Here is a 17,470-nt window from a genome sequence, read left to right on the forward strand (position 1 = left end):
ATATCCTGAACTATGGGTGGGTTTTGATAGCTAATCGTGTTTGTAAGAAGGTAGAAAACACTATGTGTACTCTGCCATTTCATGGGGGCTACTCTTCCTGATCCAGAGCTTAGGGTTTCTCTTTCATGTTATTGAATTGCTATAGGCTTCCTAAGGCAACATGATGCAGCCTCAGGTCTCATGAAAGCAGTGTGTGGTATTTTGCATTCCTTATCTAGTTTGCACCTTCAATCTTAGGGTATAGTTTACAAAGGTAACATAGATAATATATTATTGCAATGCTCCAATTAAATGTTTGTAATTGCTTAATTCTGATAGATTCATGTCTCATCTACCTCCTGAATAAGCTGTATATAAATTATATCTGTCTATATATCATTATCGGTCTCTATCTGTCTATATATCATTATCGGTCTCTATCTGTCTATCTATCTATCTATCTATCTATCTATCTATCTATCTATCTATCTATCTATCTATCTATCTATCTATCTAAGCTGTAAGCAAGTTATATCACACAGTATTTTATGTGTATTTTCTGCTAATTGTTGAGGCTGAAGTCCATCTTTGGTCTGTTTTTCTACCATGTATGTTTTTTAGTAATCATTAGTACTCTTGTATTATTCCAAAACAAGTGTTTGATCATGTAGCGGTGCATATTCATGGCTGTAACTGTTGTGCTAAAACCCAATAGTGGCAACAAAAAAAAAGAAATGTGTTTCAGCATCTTGGTTTGCATAATCTGATTAGACATCCTTTGAAAAGTCAGCAGTAAATGGGGTCAAATAATTGTAAATTATTACAATTAAAAGGTGTAAATTGTGAGCTGTGAGCAATACCCAAAGTATTTATAGTAGTATAGTAGTATATTATTGTGGCCAGCCTAAGGCACACCTGTGCAATAACCATGCCGTCTAATCAGCATCTTGATATGCCACACCTGTGAGGTGGATGGATTATGTCGGCAAAGGAGAAGTGCTCACTAACACAGATTTAGACAAATTTATGAACAATATTTGAGAGAAATAGGCCTTTTGTGTACATATAAAAAGTCTTAGATCTTTGAGTTCAGCTCATGAAAAATGGGAGCAAAAACAAGTGTCGCGTTTATATTTGTGCAGTGTAAATCAGAGTAATCATGTGTTGACAGCCTCACTTATGTCAAAGAAATAAATAAATTGGAGAAAAAAAGGGGATTATTTTTAGAAGTTGCCAGCTTATGCAATCATTGAAACACATTAATCAGGCTATTGTCATGCTTGCAGTATTTTTGCACATGGCGTGTGCTAATCTGTTAAATTCAAACAGTGAGATAGTTTATCTGTTTGTGTATTTGAATGAGCCCTTCAGTCTGTGTGGGCGCACGTTGGTTTGTACGCGTGTTTTTCACGTGTGCGTGTGTGTGCCCGTGGGTGTGAGGATAAACCGAGTGACAAAACATAACTGATGGTTGATCTGTTTGTGTCGTGTGTGTGTGTGTGAGAGAGAGAGTAGCAGAAATTGTTCAGTAGCTTTGTGTTGCTTTGTGTGTCTGTGAATCTGAATTGCAGGGAAAAAGGAATCCATTAAGCTGTTTAACTCTGAGTGTGTGTCCGTGTTTGAACCCATTAACTGAATAAATCATCCAGTATGACTGCTGTGTCAAATGGGCTTGCTGAACCATTTCTGCTTTGCCCAGCAGTCCTTGTGGGTTTTTTTTTTAAAACCATGACACACAGGACCCAAAACTCCCAGCCACAGCCAATTATTGATCGGTTGAAAACGCACCATCAGTCCTCACACATCTGTATAACTGTGGATGTACAAAACACAAGCAGATGCTGGCCAATGAGAAAATTAAATGCCATATGCTGATTGCATTAAATATAATTGACGTTGCTGCGACCATTTTTGTACATCTGGCAACGCTGCAGGGGGGGGAAGCAGAAAATAGTCCTTCAAGTGGAAGGCTCCGGTTCAGTCTCCTGTGACGGCAAACAGAAGTGCCCTTGAACAAGACGTTTAATCCTTCCTTGCTCCAAGGTCGCTCTGTAACTGACCCTTCTTATGATCAATAGGGGAAATAAGCAGCTGCAGAAATACAGGAAAACTACATGGACAGTGGCATTAAAGCATAAAACCTTTTCAGATTCACTGGGAATCACGACCCAAAACATCCAACTTGTTCAAGTTTAACAAGGCAGCTGCTGGTGGTATTTTATCTTTTAATAACATCCCCCACTAGAATTTCCTCTACCTCATCCCACCCACTCACTCCTTTATTCATGTGCAGCTGCCTTTGAGCAAAGCCTCGGGCCAGTGGAGGTTTCCCGGTTTGATTCCTAATAAGAACAGAGCTAACCGGAAGGGGGAGATGTCGTGGGATTTTCAGGCAGATTTCCACCAGATTTTACCTACCTGACTTTCTTGGTAGATACCATACACCCTGAAAAAAGATGGACGACATGACAGCTCCCTAACAGTGAAGCCAAAACATTTTGAGCGCCCCCTGCTGACTGGCTGCAGTATAGGTCATGAAGCCTGCCGCCTCCATGTTAACAGATGGGACATGAGTCAAACTATAAAATCAAAACACACGTCAAATACAGATTTCTTAAATATGGTTTCTGTCATTATAGTTAGTTCTTATCATGCTGATTTACGTCCAAATGTTCATTTTTCTGACAAGTTTATTTTTAATTAGTTTTGATGCTGTCAAAAGGATGATTGACAGCTCTGTTGACAAATCTGGCTCCCGATCTGTTCGGGATTAGCAGAGTAGAGGAGGAACGGTGAGAGGAGACGTAACTAAAACAATCACAACAGTTGTACCTGTGAACGTTAACCTCAGACCAACACAAAGCTGTTCTGCTGTTAAACACGCCGGCGTGCGGGATCCTTGCTGTTTTTGGTGTGTTTTGGTTAGCGGAAGCGGCTCGACAGCGCCACCCGCCGATCTCTACTGCACAGACTCTGGCTCCAATTGACCTTACCATCGCAAGATGGCGGCACCCGTCACAGGGGATATTTTGGCATCACTTTCGTACAATGAGTGCAGATGGAGACGCATAGCCTATATAGAAACTGTGACAGATTTTTTGGGTAGAGTGAGCAGGTTCCCTGTTTCAGTCTCATTCTATTTGGTTGGATAAGGTTAAATTCATCAGAGCCACCTGTTGGGATTATCAACACACAGAACCCAGCTGTTACTGACCAGAGGTTTGAGGTCCCTATTAGCATCCTGATAGGACTTGAGGTGTGAGGTCCCTTATTTAGCATCCTACAGGATAGGTTGCAGTAATTAGCACAAAGAAGCTATCGGGGTGTGAGGTCCCAACACACCTGATAATATAATTGATATTTATGACCTGACACCTATACCGGTCCTGATCAAGTCTGGTGGTGTGTCGGGGTCACAGACGTGTGGAGATACCCGATGTGAGAAAGGTGAAGCTGTGAGGTGCATACCTATTAATACTGATGAATATTTAATAGCCTATATTATATTATTTTTGTGTTGTATTAAATGAAAATTAATCACTACTTTACTTTCACTTTGAGCTCTTTGTATGCCTATAGTTTGGGTAGACGGTAGCTCAGTCTGTAGGGACTTGGCTTGGAAATTGAGGCTGGTAGCTGGACACTGTCGAGGTGCCCTTGAGCAACGCACCAAATCGCCCATGCTCGGGGCACATGTCCATGTGCAGCCCCCTCACACTATCATCTCTCCATTAGTGCAACTCCATATGGTGTGTTTGTGCATGTGTGTATTTGGGGCCTTTGTGTGTGCAGAGAAAACATTGAATTTCCCCTCGGGGATTGATCATGTCTTCTTCTTCTGCCTCTCACCAGCTGTGGCTTTACCAACACTGTGGTGTCACCATTTATTTTGATAGAAATGTAACACTTCCTTATTGCATTCTGGATTAGTTTGAAGATTGATTGATGTACAGACGCACATTTAAGCAGGCTTCCTCAAGAAAGAGAAGGGGATTACTTCATAAGAGTTGTCCTAATAGAAAGCCAGAGACTTAGCTTCCCTTGCGTGTTTGTGTGGCAGCAGAAGAATATTTTGTTCAGTGTAGGCCAGTCATTATGAAATAGAATAAAACAAATCAAATAAACATTACATGGGATCACTCAGATGAAACAAGCTGACAGCAAATCAGAGCAAAGTGGAAAATGTCAAGGACGGGCTTAGAATAAAGTGTATTACAATTTGGAACGCTTTTTAGTTTCCCCCTGTTGATTTTTACTGTGACACTAAAACCTAACATGACTCTCTCTGGTGGATTCTCACTTTTGGAAATGACGGCAGTAAAATCAAATTATAGAACTTATGAGGGAATTGCATCAGAACTTTTTACCACAAAATGCTGATTGAAGCATTTAAATTGGCTTTAAAATACGTGATATATCCTTAATTATAACACCAATTAGGACTGTATGCACATTGTGAAAAGTGAGTGAGTGGTTACAATGCCGAACGCTGCTCCCTCTGTCTCCATGACAATTTAATTAGAATCAGTCACGACTTTTACATAATGTGCTTTGACTCAGATCATTCAGCTCCTTGGGACTCTATTACACACCTCACTTTGTGTCGTGAGAATCAAAGCTCTGTTTTCACAAAACAAGGTTTAACTTTGAGCAATCAACTGTTTGTTCAGTCGTGTTGGACTGCAGAGACGGGGCTGGAAGCCCACATGTGCTTTGTGGATTTTTACCGACAGTCAGCCGTGGTCTCCTTCTGATTTCCCCCAAGTTTCTGCGCTAATAAACCACGATCCAGTTTGTCTCACTGCGGAGATGAGAGGCGAGACAAACAGCCATGGTATCATTTTGTTCAACACCATTAGACAACCTCACAATGTGTCGTTTTTTTTTAACTTTAATAAGGTGGTTGGTGGTGGTGTTTTCTATTACCTTTTTTTTTTTTTTTTCTTCCAATACCTCCGTTTGAAATTGCTTACGGGAACTGCAGTCCAGCCTCGCTCTCAAATCATGCTGTTCCTCTTCTGCAAGACATCAGGGCAGTTCAAGTTTCCTGGTTCGATTCCTATTAAGAGCTCAGTCCAAGGATCCTTTCACACCAGACTTCACAACCACACAAGGTCACACACACACACACAGAGACACACACAGGAACACACACGCGGAGCTATCTGCCAAGATATACTTCCTGGTGGAGGTTCAATGCCATCGATGAGCTTGGCACTGAGACTAGACCCTGCTGCCCACTGGCTCTCTCTCTCTCTCTCCCTCTCTATCTCTCACTCACACAAACACACACTCTGGTCTCCTATCGGCTCTATTTCACTCTGAATATACTGCTTAGCTTGTCTGTCTCAGTGCAGAGGTGGAAATGTATTTATGGGGGAGGGATGGGCACAGGCAGAGAGACTTTAAGTGCGTTGGGGAAAATATGAATGAAGCAGAAGGAAAATATGATTTAGATAAAATTTAGCAATGACACATGGGTGTTCGACAATTCCACTAGTTCAATTTAAGACCCCTAGAGAAAGCACAGAGACAAGGAGGTGGAAGAGAAGGCAAAAATAAGGTACGGGTGGAGAAAGCATCGTCCTTGTTTTCCTTGGTGATCCCCCCGAACATGGATTTCCCAAGAGAAAGTAAACTGGAAAGGAGAATAAAATAGGAGCTGCAGTGTTTACCTTGGGAAAGACCAAAATAGAAGTAGACAACGGTAAGAATCTGGGCTGTGTTTAATCAGAGAGGGGTGATTTCTGCAGCTGTGGGGGACAGATCTGTGCGAGTGCTCGTCAGATCGCAGGCTTATGAATTCCGTCTCTGTGGGGAAATAAGAGCGATGAGGTGGCTGTCGTGCCACAGGCAGCACTGACTGCATGGAAATGTATGATGATAGCGGGCTGTGTCACCGCTGCAGCTTTCATATAATGGCACACAGCAGAATACAAGGGAGCGATACACGCAGACGTAATCATAAGTCATTTTGGGGAATGGATTTTTTTGTTATATGACTGTGGGTTGCTTGTTTGGTACACTGCGAATGCCTGTGAATGGACACAGAGTTGGAGAGAGCAGGTTTGTGTTGGCAGGTGTTTTCTGATTTAGCTCTGCGCTGGTTGTTAATCAATTTGGCTTCTCTGAAAGCAGCCCCGCTGGGCAATGTCACTGAGGACAGGTTGCAAGATGTTGAGGCATGATTTGACAGGCAAAAAACAGTGACCATACTGGAGTCGTTGTATTTGAATGGTCTGATGGTGATGTACAGGTGAATTGTGCAGGTACACGCTGGGTGCGTTCAGAGGTGAAACAGAGTTGAAACCTCTGAAATAACTGCGCCTTTCAGTGTGCTGTATTTTAAAACCCCTTTTGTTGCTATTCAGATAAATATGTTTAATTCATATAAACCATGTAAATATGTTAATCTGTAAAGAAATGTCTATATGCATATGAATGCAGAATCTGTAGACGAGGCACAATATTTTGGTGTTGGAAGGGTTCTGGTTACGTCTGGGTTACGGTTTTTGGATCTACAAAGAGCTGTGTACTCTGGTTGTAACATTTGTGCAAAAGAAGCTCCATTTAAACTTAAATATATTTTCATTCATGGCTTAGTACATTCATTTCTGCACATATATTGAAATGTCTTAATAAAATGCTTGCTTGTCTTAACTTCTATGTCAAAGAAAGTCTCCAAAAACCAAACACATACACAAAAAACGTGATGGAAAATGTTGGGAACTAATACAAAAGGTTCGGACCAATTCATTTAACACTAATATCCGTGTCTTTTGTTTTTCCTTCGGCAGGATGATTCCATCCACCAGCAATGACTTCCTGGTTCGGGACCTCGCCGCAGGCCGCAACTACGACCTGTGCGTCCTGGCCGTGTTCGATGATGTCGTCACATCGCTGACTGCAACACGTCCTTTGGGCTGCCTTTCGTTCACCACGGACACAGAGTTCAGCCAGTGCCAAGCATTGCACAGCCACTTCCTGGGTGGCACTATGATCATCATCATTGGAGGGATTATTGTTGCCTCTGTGCTGGTGTTTATCATCATCTTAATGATACGATACAAGGTTTACAGCCACCAAGGGGCGGGCCACGGGAAAGCAGCCATCGCAGCAAGCTCGGCGAGACCGCAGAGCAACGGACAAGGAGGAGGCGGACAGGTCCAAGTCCTCCCTCGCTCTGCCTCCAAAATGCCTGACAGTCAGGAGGACCAAGCGCTGTCGCCGTCCAGGGCCATGTCGCCTAGCAACACACTGAGAGACACTGTGGCATTGGTGGAGGATGAGAGCAGTGGACGGAGCACAATGACAAGGACTGACTCCTTGGCCAATGAGGAGTTGCTCTCGCCCACCAAGGCCCGCTTCTCCTCCAGGGTCGCCATTGAGATGAAAAGCAGGCCGCCATCTGTCGCCAAAGAGCCCACCTCCCCTAAGGAACTGGCAGGTAGTGAAGAGACAGATAGAGGAGGAGATGGAGGTAGATAGAGGCAGGCAGCATAGCGAGGAGGAAGTGTTTCATAGAGGTGGAAAGACAGAGAGAAGTTGACACAAAGAAGGAAGGACAAAAAGATAGTCACACAGAAAAGAGATGGAGTATGAGAAATAGACAATGAGCAATTGAGGGTGTGAAATTAGAGCAAGATAATAACGGGGAGTGAAAGCGCGAGAAACTGAGTGAGTGTGAAAGAGAATGAGTAAGAGAGATGCCGTCCTCGTGCTCTGGGAAGATAGTAAGAGAGACACATGTTCAACTTTCTGTCCAGAATGTAGTAAACTCTTTACTCTGTGATTGCTGACTAATCACACACTGTAAGAACAGTTGTTTTTTCTACATGAAACAAGAAATATTGAGTTGACCTCCCTGCAGAGTGGTGGGATTGACCTTTAACCTTAAATCCCCCAAACTCATTGATTTTTTTGTTTAATGCTGTTGCCAATTAGCAGCCTTTTTTCATCAACAATGGAAGATGGCCCATCTTTGCTCAAAAGCTTTTAACCTTAAAGAGGTTTGAGAATCAGTTGAGTTAATTTTGCAACCTTGGTGCCAAAAACTGTAATACAGGGTCCTTTTTTTTTCACTGCATAACTGGGTTGTAAAAGGAATCTTCAGCAGTTAGTGTTAGAGGAGAGAGGCATTTTAAAATGCGGGTGGGATCGCCCATCGCAACACAGCTACCATAATTCAGCTTAGCATCCCTTGTGTTCTCCATTAGGGTGCCACAAACGATTACACTTTTAAGCACCCCGAGAGGGCTTGTTGGCCCTTAGGAATGACACAACCGGAGTGCCAGAGAGTAGAAAAGTTAGAGAGAAAGTTACTTCAGTCCAAGAGGAAGGCTATTTAAGGTTTATAATAATTTTATGTCCTGCCAAAGATCATACTTTAAAGGGCGGCTGGTCTTACTGTTTGCAAGTGTGTGTGTGTCCTCCTGTAAGCAACAAACATTTGACACAGTGTAAGGCACTGTCCTCATGAAGCTAAACCTTTTACTTCAGCTGCATGTTTGAATACTCATACAGTCATATTCACAGTTCAGATTCTGCCCCCTAGGGTGCTCTCAATATAAATCCGAGCAACTTGCTTTGGATACGGCTAGGGTGTAATTGAAGCCCTCCAGGGCTAGCAAAGCAGAAACCGGCAGACACATAATTTAGAGGGAGCATAATATGCATAATGCACAAGACAAGTGATGCAGTCACAACTATTATTAATGTATATACTGCGGGAGAAGAAAGTGTCGGAAGAGAGGGCTGTGGTAATGGCAACAAATCAGCCTTACCAGTAAAAGCAGTGCATTTGGGCGGTAGGAAGCATAGCAGTAATGGCAGTTGCTTAGCTAAAGCAGGAGCTGTGACGAAAAGCATTCATACAAAGTTCGTCACTATTATAAGAAATACTAAAATACACCCAGAAAGAAGCAGAACAAGCTACAAAAAAGGGGTTTTATGATGGATGACCTTGGTCAGTGTATCCAAGATTCTTAATGGAAACTCTTCTCCTCTGACACCTAGAAATTAAACCAGTCAAAGTCAGCGATCTTACCGAAAACGACTTTCTGAGGATGTTCCAGTGAGTGTGAATGACAGGCTAAAGTTGAGCACAGTCACAACCCAATCCGCCGCTCTGTAAATGATTAATTTCCAGCTTCATAGCTATTAGCACTACTTGAGCTTTGGGCCTCCATTCAGTGTCTGTTGATCTTTTGCCTCTCGTGTCTGCTCATGTAATAACATTTTGTGCCAAGTTGTAGTGTGTAAGTAAGTATTTTTAGCCTCTTTGGCGTACTGACAGAATATTGGTTTGAGAAAGCCCGTGGACAGTTGGTAAGAAACAGATTGAGGGATTCTCTCGACTAAAAAATGTAATTATTCCGGATTGTTCTTGTGCCTTCCAAGAGTTGCTCGAGAAGTGCAGAAAGCACGACTGTGGGAGCAGATATTATTATGTTATAGTTTTTCCTTAACATGCAACATACTCATGGGAAATTGCTTTTATGTAACGCCAGCACAGGCTATTAGATGAAGCCTACTTTTTATGTAATCAGGCCCTGGTTCTGTTGATTCAAACTATCAAAGTGACGTGCTCAGAAAGATCACTTGAAAAGCCCAATGGCGCTATGATAATAATAGGGATCCACAAGGGCATATGAATGTTCTTTTTGGGTAGATTTCCGCCACGCTAAGCCCACTCCAGTGCACTTTCCCCTTTACACTAATCCACTCAGGAAATTGGGGTTTCATTAGATCGTATAAATGGAGACACCATTTCACATGAGTGGCTTAAACAGCTGAGTGGAAATACTTTATCAGCTGCTGATATGTCATTCAATTGGCCTCTCTGAATGGGTTGAAATGAGGTGTCATTGAGCCTCGTGTTGATAGAAGGGAGCAGGCGAGGGAACTGTGCAGAAGCGCGGCAGCTTAGCCAGAGAGTTCAGGGAAAGTTTTCACCTCCGTGAACTCCGCTGGATCGGCAGCCAGTCTGACATTTATAACACAATTAACAGTGTTGGACATTGCAAATATCAGAGTTTATAATTATTGCATGGAAGAAGAGTTGCAGTGATTTTTTTGATGGTGTCAAGAATCTAACAAGCTACCGTTGACATTAACTGGCTGAAGACAGAAAGTTGTCTTATTTCTTGCTTGTGAAACTTTGTGAGAGGAAGTTTGGGCACACGAAGTTCAGCGAGTGTTCTAAGAGGTTCATGGTCAAATTGGAGTCACAGAGTACAGGAGCTAAGGAGTGCTCATTAGAGCTGGAGCAGGTTAGAATTTTGCAAGAACTTGCTTGAATTTAACTTTTAGAAGCAATGTGGTGCCACCATTTGCACAATGACAGAAACCAGTCCCCTTTAGGCCTAATTAACAGCTCCAACCTCATCCTAACCTCAACTGAATAATGTGTGAAAGTCAAAGAAGCCTCCATAAGGCATCCCAGACTGCAACAAGACACACAAACAAGACGATTATTATGGCTTTTATTTGTATCCACGAGGAAGCAGGTTACCGCTGGCCTTTGTGTTCTTTGTTTCCTCTCTTTGGTACCGGGATCGTCGGCACTTTGAGGGCAACCTACAACGGGGGATAAAACTCATGTGTTGCTACAAAGGCTGTTGGGGTTTTCTCAGGGTGTAGCTGTGTCTCTGATGTGTTTCACTGGTTGCTGCATTGCAGAGAAAGGCAACATTGATCTGATCAGAGAGAGAGCCGCAGTGAGTCAGAGCGCCTGAGGAACACAGCATCTGACAGATGCACAGAGAGACCCCATTAAAGGCCCGCGGTTGTCAAAAGTGTGACCCGACATGAAAAAATAGATACGCTGTGGGTGATGGTTTCCCTTTGGATTGTTTGCTTCTCGTAGATTGTTTTGTTCACATTCATAGGTGTGAAGCGGGTCCACCATTTTAAATGTGGAAGTGCTTTTTGTCTCAAGTCTCAAATTGAAAGAGCTACTTGTTCCTTTGATCATTTGACCCCATTTCAACCCCATAGAAGAAATAAGAGCTTAATTTCACATCCCTCACTTTTTAGGTCTTACAGTCTCGAGTTGCGTTCTTTTTAGTACCAAATGATGCCTTCTACTGTATCCATCTGCAGTGGCTCAGAAAGACGACACTCTCCAACGGAAGCACAAACAGGGAATATCTGAACCGATCCATTAATCAGCGCGGTAGATCAATAAAAGGAAAAGACACGGTAGAGAACATTTTTGGCACTCGTTGCGTCTCCTTGAGATCTAGCTTGTGTCAGGATGCTGCGTGCGCATTCAGCACTGCAAGTAGCTCTTTAACCTGAATACTAAGTGGGGAAATTTTCTATCAGGATTAGCGGTAATTATATGCTTGACACAAACATATTATGATTATGTCAGGCAAAGTGCTATTAGTTCAAGAACAGTCACGCAAGCATCGAGTGTGTGTGTGATGTATTAACAGTGTTGTGGGGACTCTACACAGTCCCCTGCAGGTAAACCATTCATTTTAACAGGGGGAGAATTACATCTAGGTTAATTTTAAGGCCAAGCCTCCCGGTTATAAATGTACATCGATAAATAAACTCATCTCATCGGGGGCAGAAACAAGTGTTTGTGAGCTCAGGGTCGGTACCAAGTCCCCACAGGTCCGTGTGTTGTTGTGTTCAAGGTTTAAGCGCCTTTAGCCCCCAAAATGCTCCCATAAGGTTAGGCCACATTGAGAAACAGCAGATAACATGAGGATGTGTGTGTGACTCTGTGTGAAGAGCAAGTGTGTGTTCTCCCGATGGCCCAACCATGACCCTGTAGCCCGTCTGTCCTCCGTGGATTTTAATCTATCATCACTCCTTTCAGTGTCACCCCGTATGCCCAGCCTCATTCTTCACCGCCGTCTGTCTCCATGAATTCATCTCTTGGAATCTCCTTCCTTCCCTCTCTCTCTCTTTTTCCTCCTGCTTTGTTTCTCAAGCTCTCTCCACTTTCTCTCCGCTCTCTTCCTCACCAGCTTTATGACTGCTCTGACATTTTCGCTTCCTCTCTCTTTACCCCAAATTTCAGTGCTGTTTTGCTGCATCTGTCTCGGTGTTTTTTCTCCGTTTCTCATTGTTTCTTCTCTCTCACTCTCAATTTCAATGTCTCTGGCTCCTCTCTCGCTCTCTTACCGTCTCTCGGATGCCTCCAGCAGCAGCAGACGACAGGCGCCCTCATAGTGTCGAATGGAGAGACTTTAAGATCTGATCTTGGCCTCACAAAGAGAGCGCGCCAACACTACACACAAAGAGTAATGACTGGCACTAAAAACTCAAGAACCTTCTTGATTTTTCCTCCTCCTATAGTCTTCCTACAGCTTCTCCCTTTCTCTCAACCTGCATTACTACTCCTCACCCATCTGTCCCTGCTGCCGCCTCCTGTGTAGCATGCTGCCATCTAACCATTGTTTTCTAGCCAGGTCAGTTCACACAAATCACTATTTTGTTACTTTCCTCTTGAGGTTTTGTGTGCTGAGGTTTTGAGATATCAATCTTAGAGCTTCCTGCCTCCCTCCTGTTACAAGGGAGCACAATGGAATTTAATCTGTGGTGTCTACAGAGACATTTCAACAGCCACATTTCATTGCAGAGCTGAAACAATTTGTTGATAATTAGTACATCAAAAGATATTGATTCATGTCCATAAGTAATTTTTCAACAAAAAGCCAAACATTCTCTAACACCATCAACTCAAATTTAAGAAATAGACGCTTTACAGCATACCTGCTAAACAAAAAATAAGAGAAATTTCTCCCTACTTCCAAATAAAATATTCTCTTTTATTTGCAGAAAATGACGACTTGTTAAGATAACCAAAAGATGCAAAAAGGTTTTTCAGACCTCGAATAATGCAAAGAAAATAGGTTGATTTTCTCTCTCTGTCAGCTCTGTCCCTCTTAGAAGCCCCGCCCCTACAAGCCCACTGTCTTCTGATTGGCCGGCTCTCCGAAGCCTGCTGAGGCTGCAGTTTGTGACATCACAAAGTGCAGCGTGTAGAAAAAACAGTGTGAAACCTGGCGTTCACAGCAACTTTCAGACTGAGCTGAGAAGCCTGGGGATTACTCCAACATACTTTAACCTGCAGATTTGAAACTTCACCCACGTTTAGTCTGAACATCCAACAGTCCATAATAGCCTAATATCCCCTCTTTAAACAGCATTGGTGGAATAAGCCTGATTTTAATTACAGCTGTCATGCATCTCGGCATGCTCTCCTCCAGTCTCTCACACTGCTGTACGGTTACATTTCGCCACTCTTTGCGCAAGAATTCAAGCCGCTCACCTTTGTTCGACGGCTTGTGACCATCCATCATCCTCTTGATCACATTCAGGAGGTTTTCAGTGGGAGATCTGGATTGGGCTGGCCATGACATGCAGAGAGAGATGCTGATTCAAGGAAAATTTGGAGTGGTCTCTTATCTTTTTTCCCCGAGCTGTAGCTAGCAAACAGATTATCTTTGCGTTTTTGACAAATTATCACTTTCATCAAATGCCTGCTGAAGAAATAGTTCCTATGGAAACTGTCGAGAGATTGACAGGTTGACACTAATTATGACAATATCTGGATGTTTATATGTATATAAATTGACCCTTATTATATTGGGTTGGAGGCAGGAATCTCCGGTAAGTTAACGGCACGGCTCAAACCACTTAACTAGAGATTTTTCTTTTTGTAAGTGGGTGAACTGATCCTGTAATTCAACTGCTTTTTTTTGTGTTTCATTTGTCCTTGAAATGTTCCCTCTCTGTACTCTTCCATAATGACTATCTATAGATTTCTAACTTGCTATACATGTCTTTCATCTGCCTTCTTAGTTGTATTCTTCCCTTTTCTTTTTAATTACATCCTTTTATACACTCACTGTCTCACTTTCAATTCTCAGCCTCTCATCGTGTGCTCTCTCCTTCCTGCCCGCATTTCCTTCTGCTCCGATGCTGTTTGTATTTATTGTTTCTCTTTAATCCTGCCCCAGCCTACCTCTCCTTTTCATCTCCTCTCTCCATCTATAACACCTTTGTCTGTGAACGTATTCTTCATTTCTTATGTCCTTTCTATCCATCTCCTCACCACTCGCGCTGCGTTATCGTCTTCTCGCACTGCCTTTCTCCTCTCTCCTTCCATGTGTCGCCCCATCTCCTTCATCCATCTGCACGGTGCACAGAGTGATGGAGGAGAAGAGAAATGGGGGGGAGGAGGTGTGGATGATGGAGGAGAAGACAGTGGAGATGTGCAGAGGTGGTGACGGATGAATACAGACTGAGGCATTAAGAAGACTCTGCTTCATTCTTAAACTGACACAATAAGCACTGGCTGTACATAAACGCCGCTAAGAAATATTCTCCCTGACAAACACAGTTAAGAAATGCTCTCCTGACAAACGTACACATTACAAATAACAGCTGCGGCAGAATGCTACCACAGCAAGCACTGCCTCATCACTCCAAGCTATTCTTTGCTCTCCCTTGTCAGCATGCCTCGCGTATGCAGGCATTTGTTGTATCTCGCAACTATACAGCAGTGACACTCACCCAGCTGCCATACAAGACAAGAAACAGATACTAAGACGCCAAGAAGTTAAGTGCTTTCACTAACATATGTACATTTTTCCCCCATCTGAATGCACATGTAACTTTGTGCATTTTGGGCAGCAAACTAGTCATGTCATTGCATTGTTTCAAACTAAAAGAAACCCAACAATACATGGGAGCTGTGTTTATATCCGTCTAGCTTAAGGATGAGTTTTACCGGAAAGTCGAAGAACAACAACACCATCTGTTTGATTTTCCTTTAAGATGTAAAGGAGTAGCACACTCTCTGTGAATATTAGCTTTTCATTCAACTTCTAATGACGGAATTTCCCAAATCAAATGTCAGGCCCCTTTGGGAGCACTACAAATCAGGCATGTGGGTGGGATCAAGTGTAGTTCATGTTGGACACCAAACAACAGATGTTAGAGCCACTTGGTCCGGTCCCTAGAAATACAAATCTAATCGTATATTCCAGAGTTAACAGGTGCTAAATTGTGTCTTACAGACCTCTGTCGCTATATTTTGTTTTTGGTTTCAGTCCTCTATTTCAAGACCCGATGATCCCTGTTTTGTTGTCGTCTTAACCCCCTTGTTCCAACTGTTGCCCTTTCCCCAGTATCGTCTAACCTACTACTGTGCATCTTATGTTCTGCTGATCTTTGTCTTCTTGCTCTCCCGTTTCCAGAACCCTGATGTTGTTGTTCTGAGTGGCAGATGTGAAGAATGAACGTCACCACCAGGGACAAGCTGGTGAAAACTCTGAAGAAAAAAGGCCCTATAGCTCCCCTCCTGTATCTCCTGTTTACTGTACCCATTACTTTGTTTCCATGAACACCATGGGGTAAGAGACCTGTACTGTCTGGTTTACTTTTTAACTGCTGATCTCGGTTCTCGTGTCTGGATTGGACGATCGCATCGAGGCCCGGCGTCTGTTTGGCTGCTGATTGGCCAGCTGCTGCAAGGATCCAGCTGTCGGTGTGATCATCTTAATTCGCTTTTAACGGAACGGTGCCCACCGTTTGCGGAATTTCCACACCGAAACATCTGCGTCAGTGTGGAGGTTGGTACAATGGCCGTGGGTTATTTAAAATGCAACACAAAGAAGCATATGGATATGTCAACAAAAAAATGGAAAGAAAAGAAGAATGAACTGCAAACCATCTGGGGCAGCTTCAACGTGCACGGACAGAAACCGCATGGACCGTAAAAACAGACAGTAAACGCCGGATGCAAAGATAATCACACCCAACCTGGATCTACAATATGTTAAAGGGAATAATATCTCACAGGAAAGCATCTGGATGGGTCTGGTTTTGGACATGAACATATGCTAAACACTAAAGGCTCACTATCCGCAACTTCTCATAAGGGACTCTTCACATGGCTGGCTCATAATGGCTCCACTTATTAACTAATATGGAATAATGTGATTCTCCTAAACTGAACTACCCTGAGCTGATCTCTGGAGCTGGATTAACTTTGTCTGGACTCTGATATAGATCAGGCGAAATACCAGTTCTGGAAAGCACATTCGGTATGTAAAGGAACTGAACTAACCCGGGCAGACCTGGATATACCTGGACCGCCCCAGTGGAGCCTGAACTGGAGTTGCACACTGGTTAAGGATTCAGACTGTGCAGTTACCAGACTTTACTGGACAGGCTTGTTATCGACTGGTCTAGTCTGGGTATCCTCATATCTGCTGCTTTCCACTGGACAGGGCCAGTGAGGACCTTGAGGACCTTTACCCTGGCCCACTTAAACAGGTGAGTCATCTACTGATTAGCCCATGAACCCAACCAAACAGGCAGCCAAATGAGAAGTTCTCTCACCCAAAGACAGGGTCTCATTAATCGGCGTGACATATGGTGACCCACCTGCATTCACCTTGGCCGGCCACCAATTTTGGGGTCCTGCCCAGTAGTTTAAGACAGGCTTGCACTTTCCTGCCGCGAGTGGTCTGTAACCTAATGAGGGCAGCGATTTAACGAGCGCTATCTAATTGCTGTCAGCGATACAATTAGAGAGCCACCTTCGCCAAACGATCTGATTCGTTACCACTCTCCGCTGACAGTATCACAACAGGGGACAGGGAAATGTGACCCCCCCCTGCCCTTATGTTTGCCTCTTGCTCTTTCAGTGTCTGAGTAGCCCCTTTTCCTCTTGGTCCATCTGATATCTCTTGTGTTCTCCTGCCTGCCTAAGGCGCTGATCAAATACTTGTCGAAAATGTGCTTGGAAGTGATGTGGTTATGAACTACCAGCACAGCCTCAGGGATGGACCATCCATGTGCAAGGGGGGTCTTCAATACCTCTTTAGGCATGGTCAGAAACTGCAGAATTCTGAATCTACCCAGGCTAGTTAGACAGTTATTAGAGGCAATCAATACCATATTCTGTTAAGAAGTCAAATTTCAGAAATCTAGTATCTAGTATGTTGCCTTCCCTGAATGCAGATGCAACCCTATCGTTTAATAGTCCCCTTACTGAGGTCCGAACGATATTAATCCTTTTAATTCATCCCTTGCCATGTTATTTTCCTGGCATGCACCTGCTGTTTCAACAAGTATTAGATCAAGTAACCGTTAAAGCGCTCTCCACTGGACTGCAATTACAACAAATTGTGCAATCATTCGCAATTCTACAAAGATTGCACGAATCCATTCAGACTTATTTTAAGTAATGGAAGCACATTATTTAGTAAAGTATATGTAATAAGCATTCAGACTACATATATAGTAATTACCATTGGATATAATTATCATGAATTACTCCCATCATGCAGGGATGCGTTTCCCTTAATTGTAGCAGTTCGGTGTAATGCAGAATCTGGTGTTGAATAACTGTAAGTGCATTCAATCGATTTTCAATCCCCATTATTACTCGACTTGTGGAACAATTTCAAGTCGTATTTAGTTCGGCAAAAGAGAATTTATGCAGCCTGACAACCAT

The 17,470-nt window shown here is 43.1% G+C and overlaps 1 protein-coding gene across 3 annotated transcripts in view; it reads left to right on the forward strand.

Annotated features, from left to right (window-relative positions):
* LOC138596911 (leucine-rich repeat and fibronectin type III domain-containing protein 1-like protein) overlaps positions 1–15,336 on the forward strand; it is a 68,753-nt gene extending 53,417 nt beyond the window's left edge. The window contains exons 7-8 of one of the 3 annotated variants that reach the window (XM_069668376.1): positions 6,777–7,426; positions 15,204–15,336. In XM_069668376.1, the coding sequence (XP_069524477.1) occupies positions 6,777–7,426; positions 15,204–15,211 (658 nt within the window). In that variant the 3' untranslated portion in view covers positions 15,212–15,336. Of the gene's footprint in view, positions 1–6,776; positions 7,603–12,143; positions 12,197–15,203 lie in introns of those variants that run through there. The other 2 variants (XM_069668375.1, XM_069668377.1) reach the window with 2 other exon arrangements.
* Positions 15,337–17,470: the final 2,134 nt, after the last annotated feature.

The sequence above is a fragment of the Semicossyphus pulcher genome, unplaced genomic scaffold (genome assembly GCF_022749685.1).
Source record: "Semicossyphus pulcher isolate SPU_LCO1_2020_fin unplaced genomic scaffold, fSemPul1.0.p SCAF_19, whole genome shotgun sequence".
Lineage (NCBI taxonomy): Eukaryota > Metazoa > Chordata > Actinopteri > Labriformes > Labridae > Semicossyphus > Semicossyphus pulcher.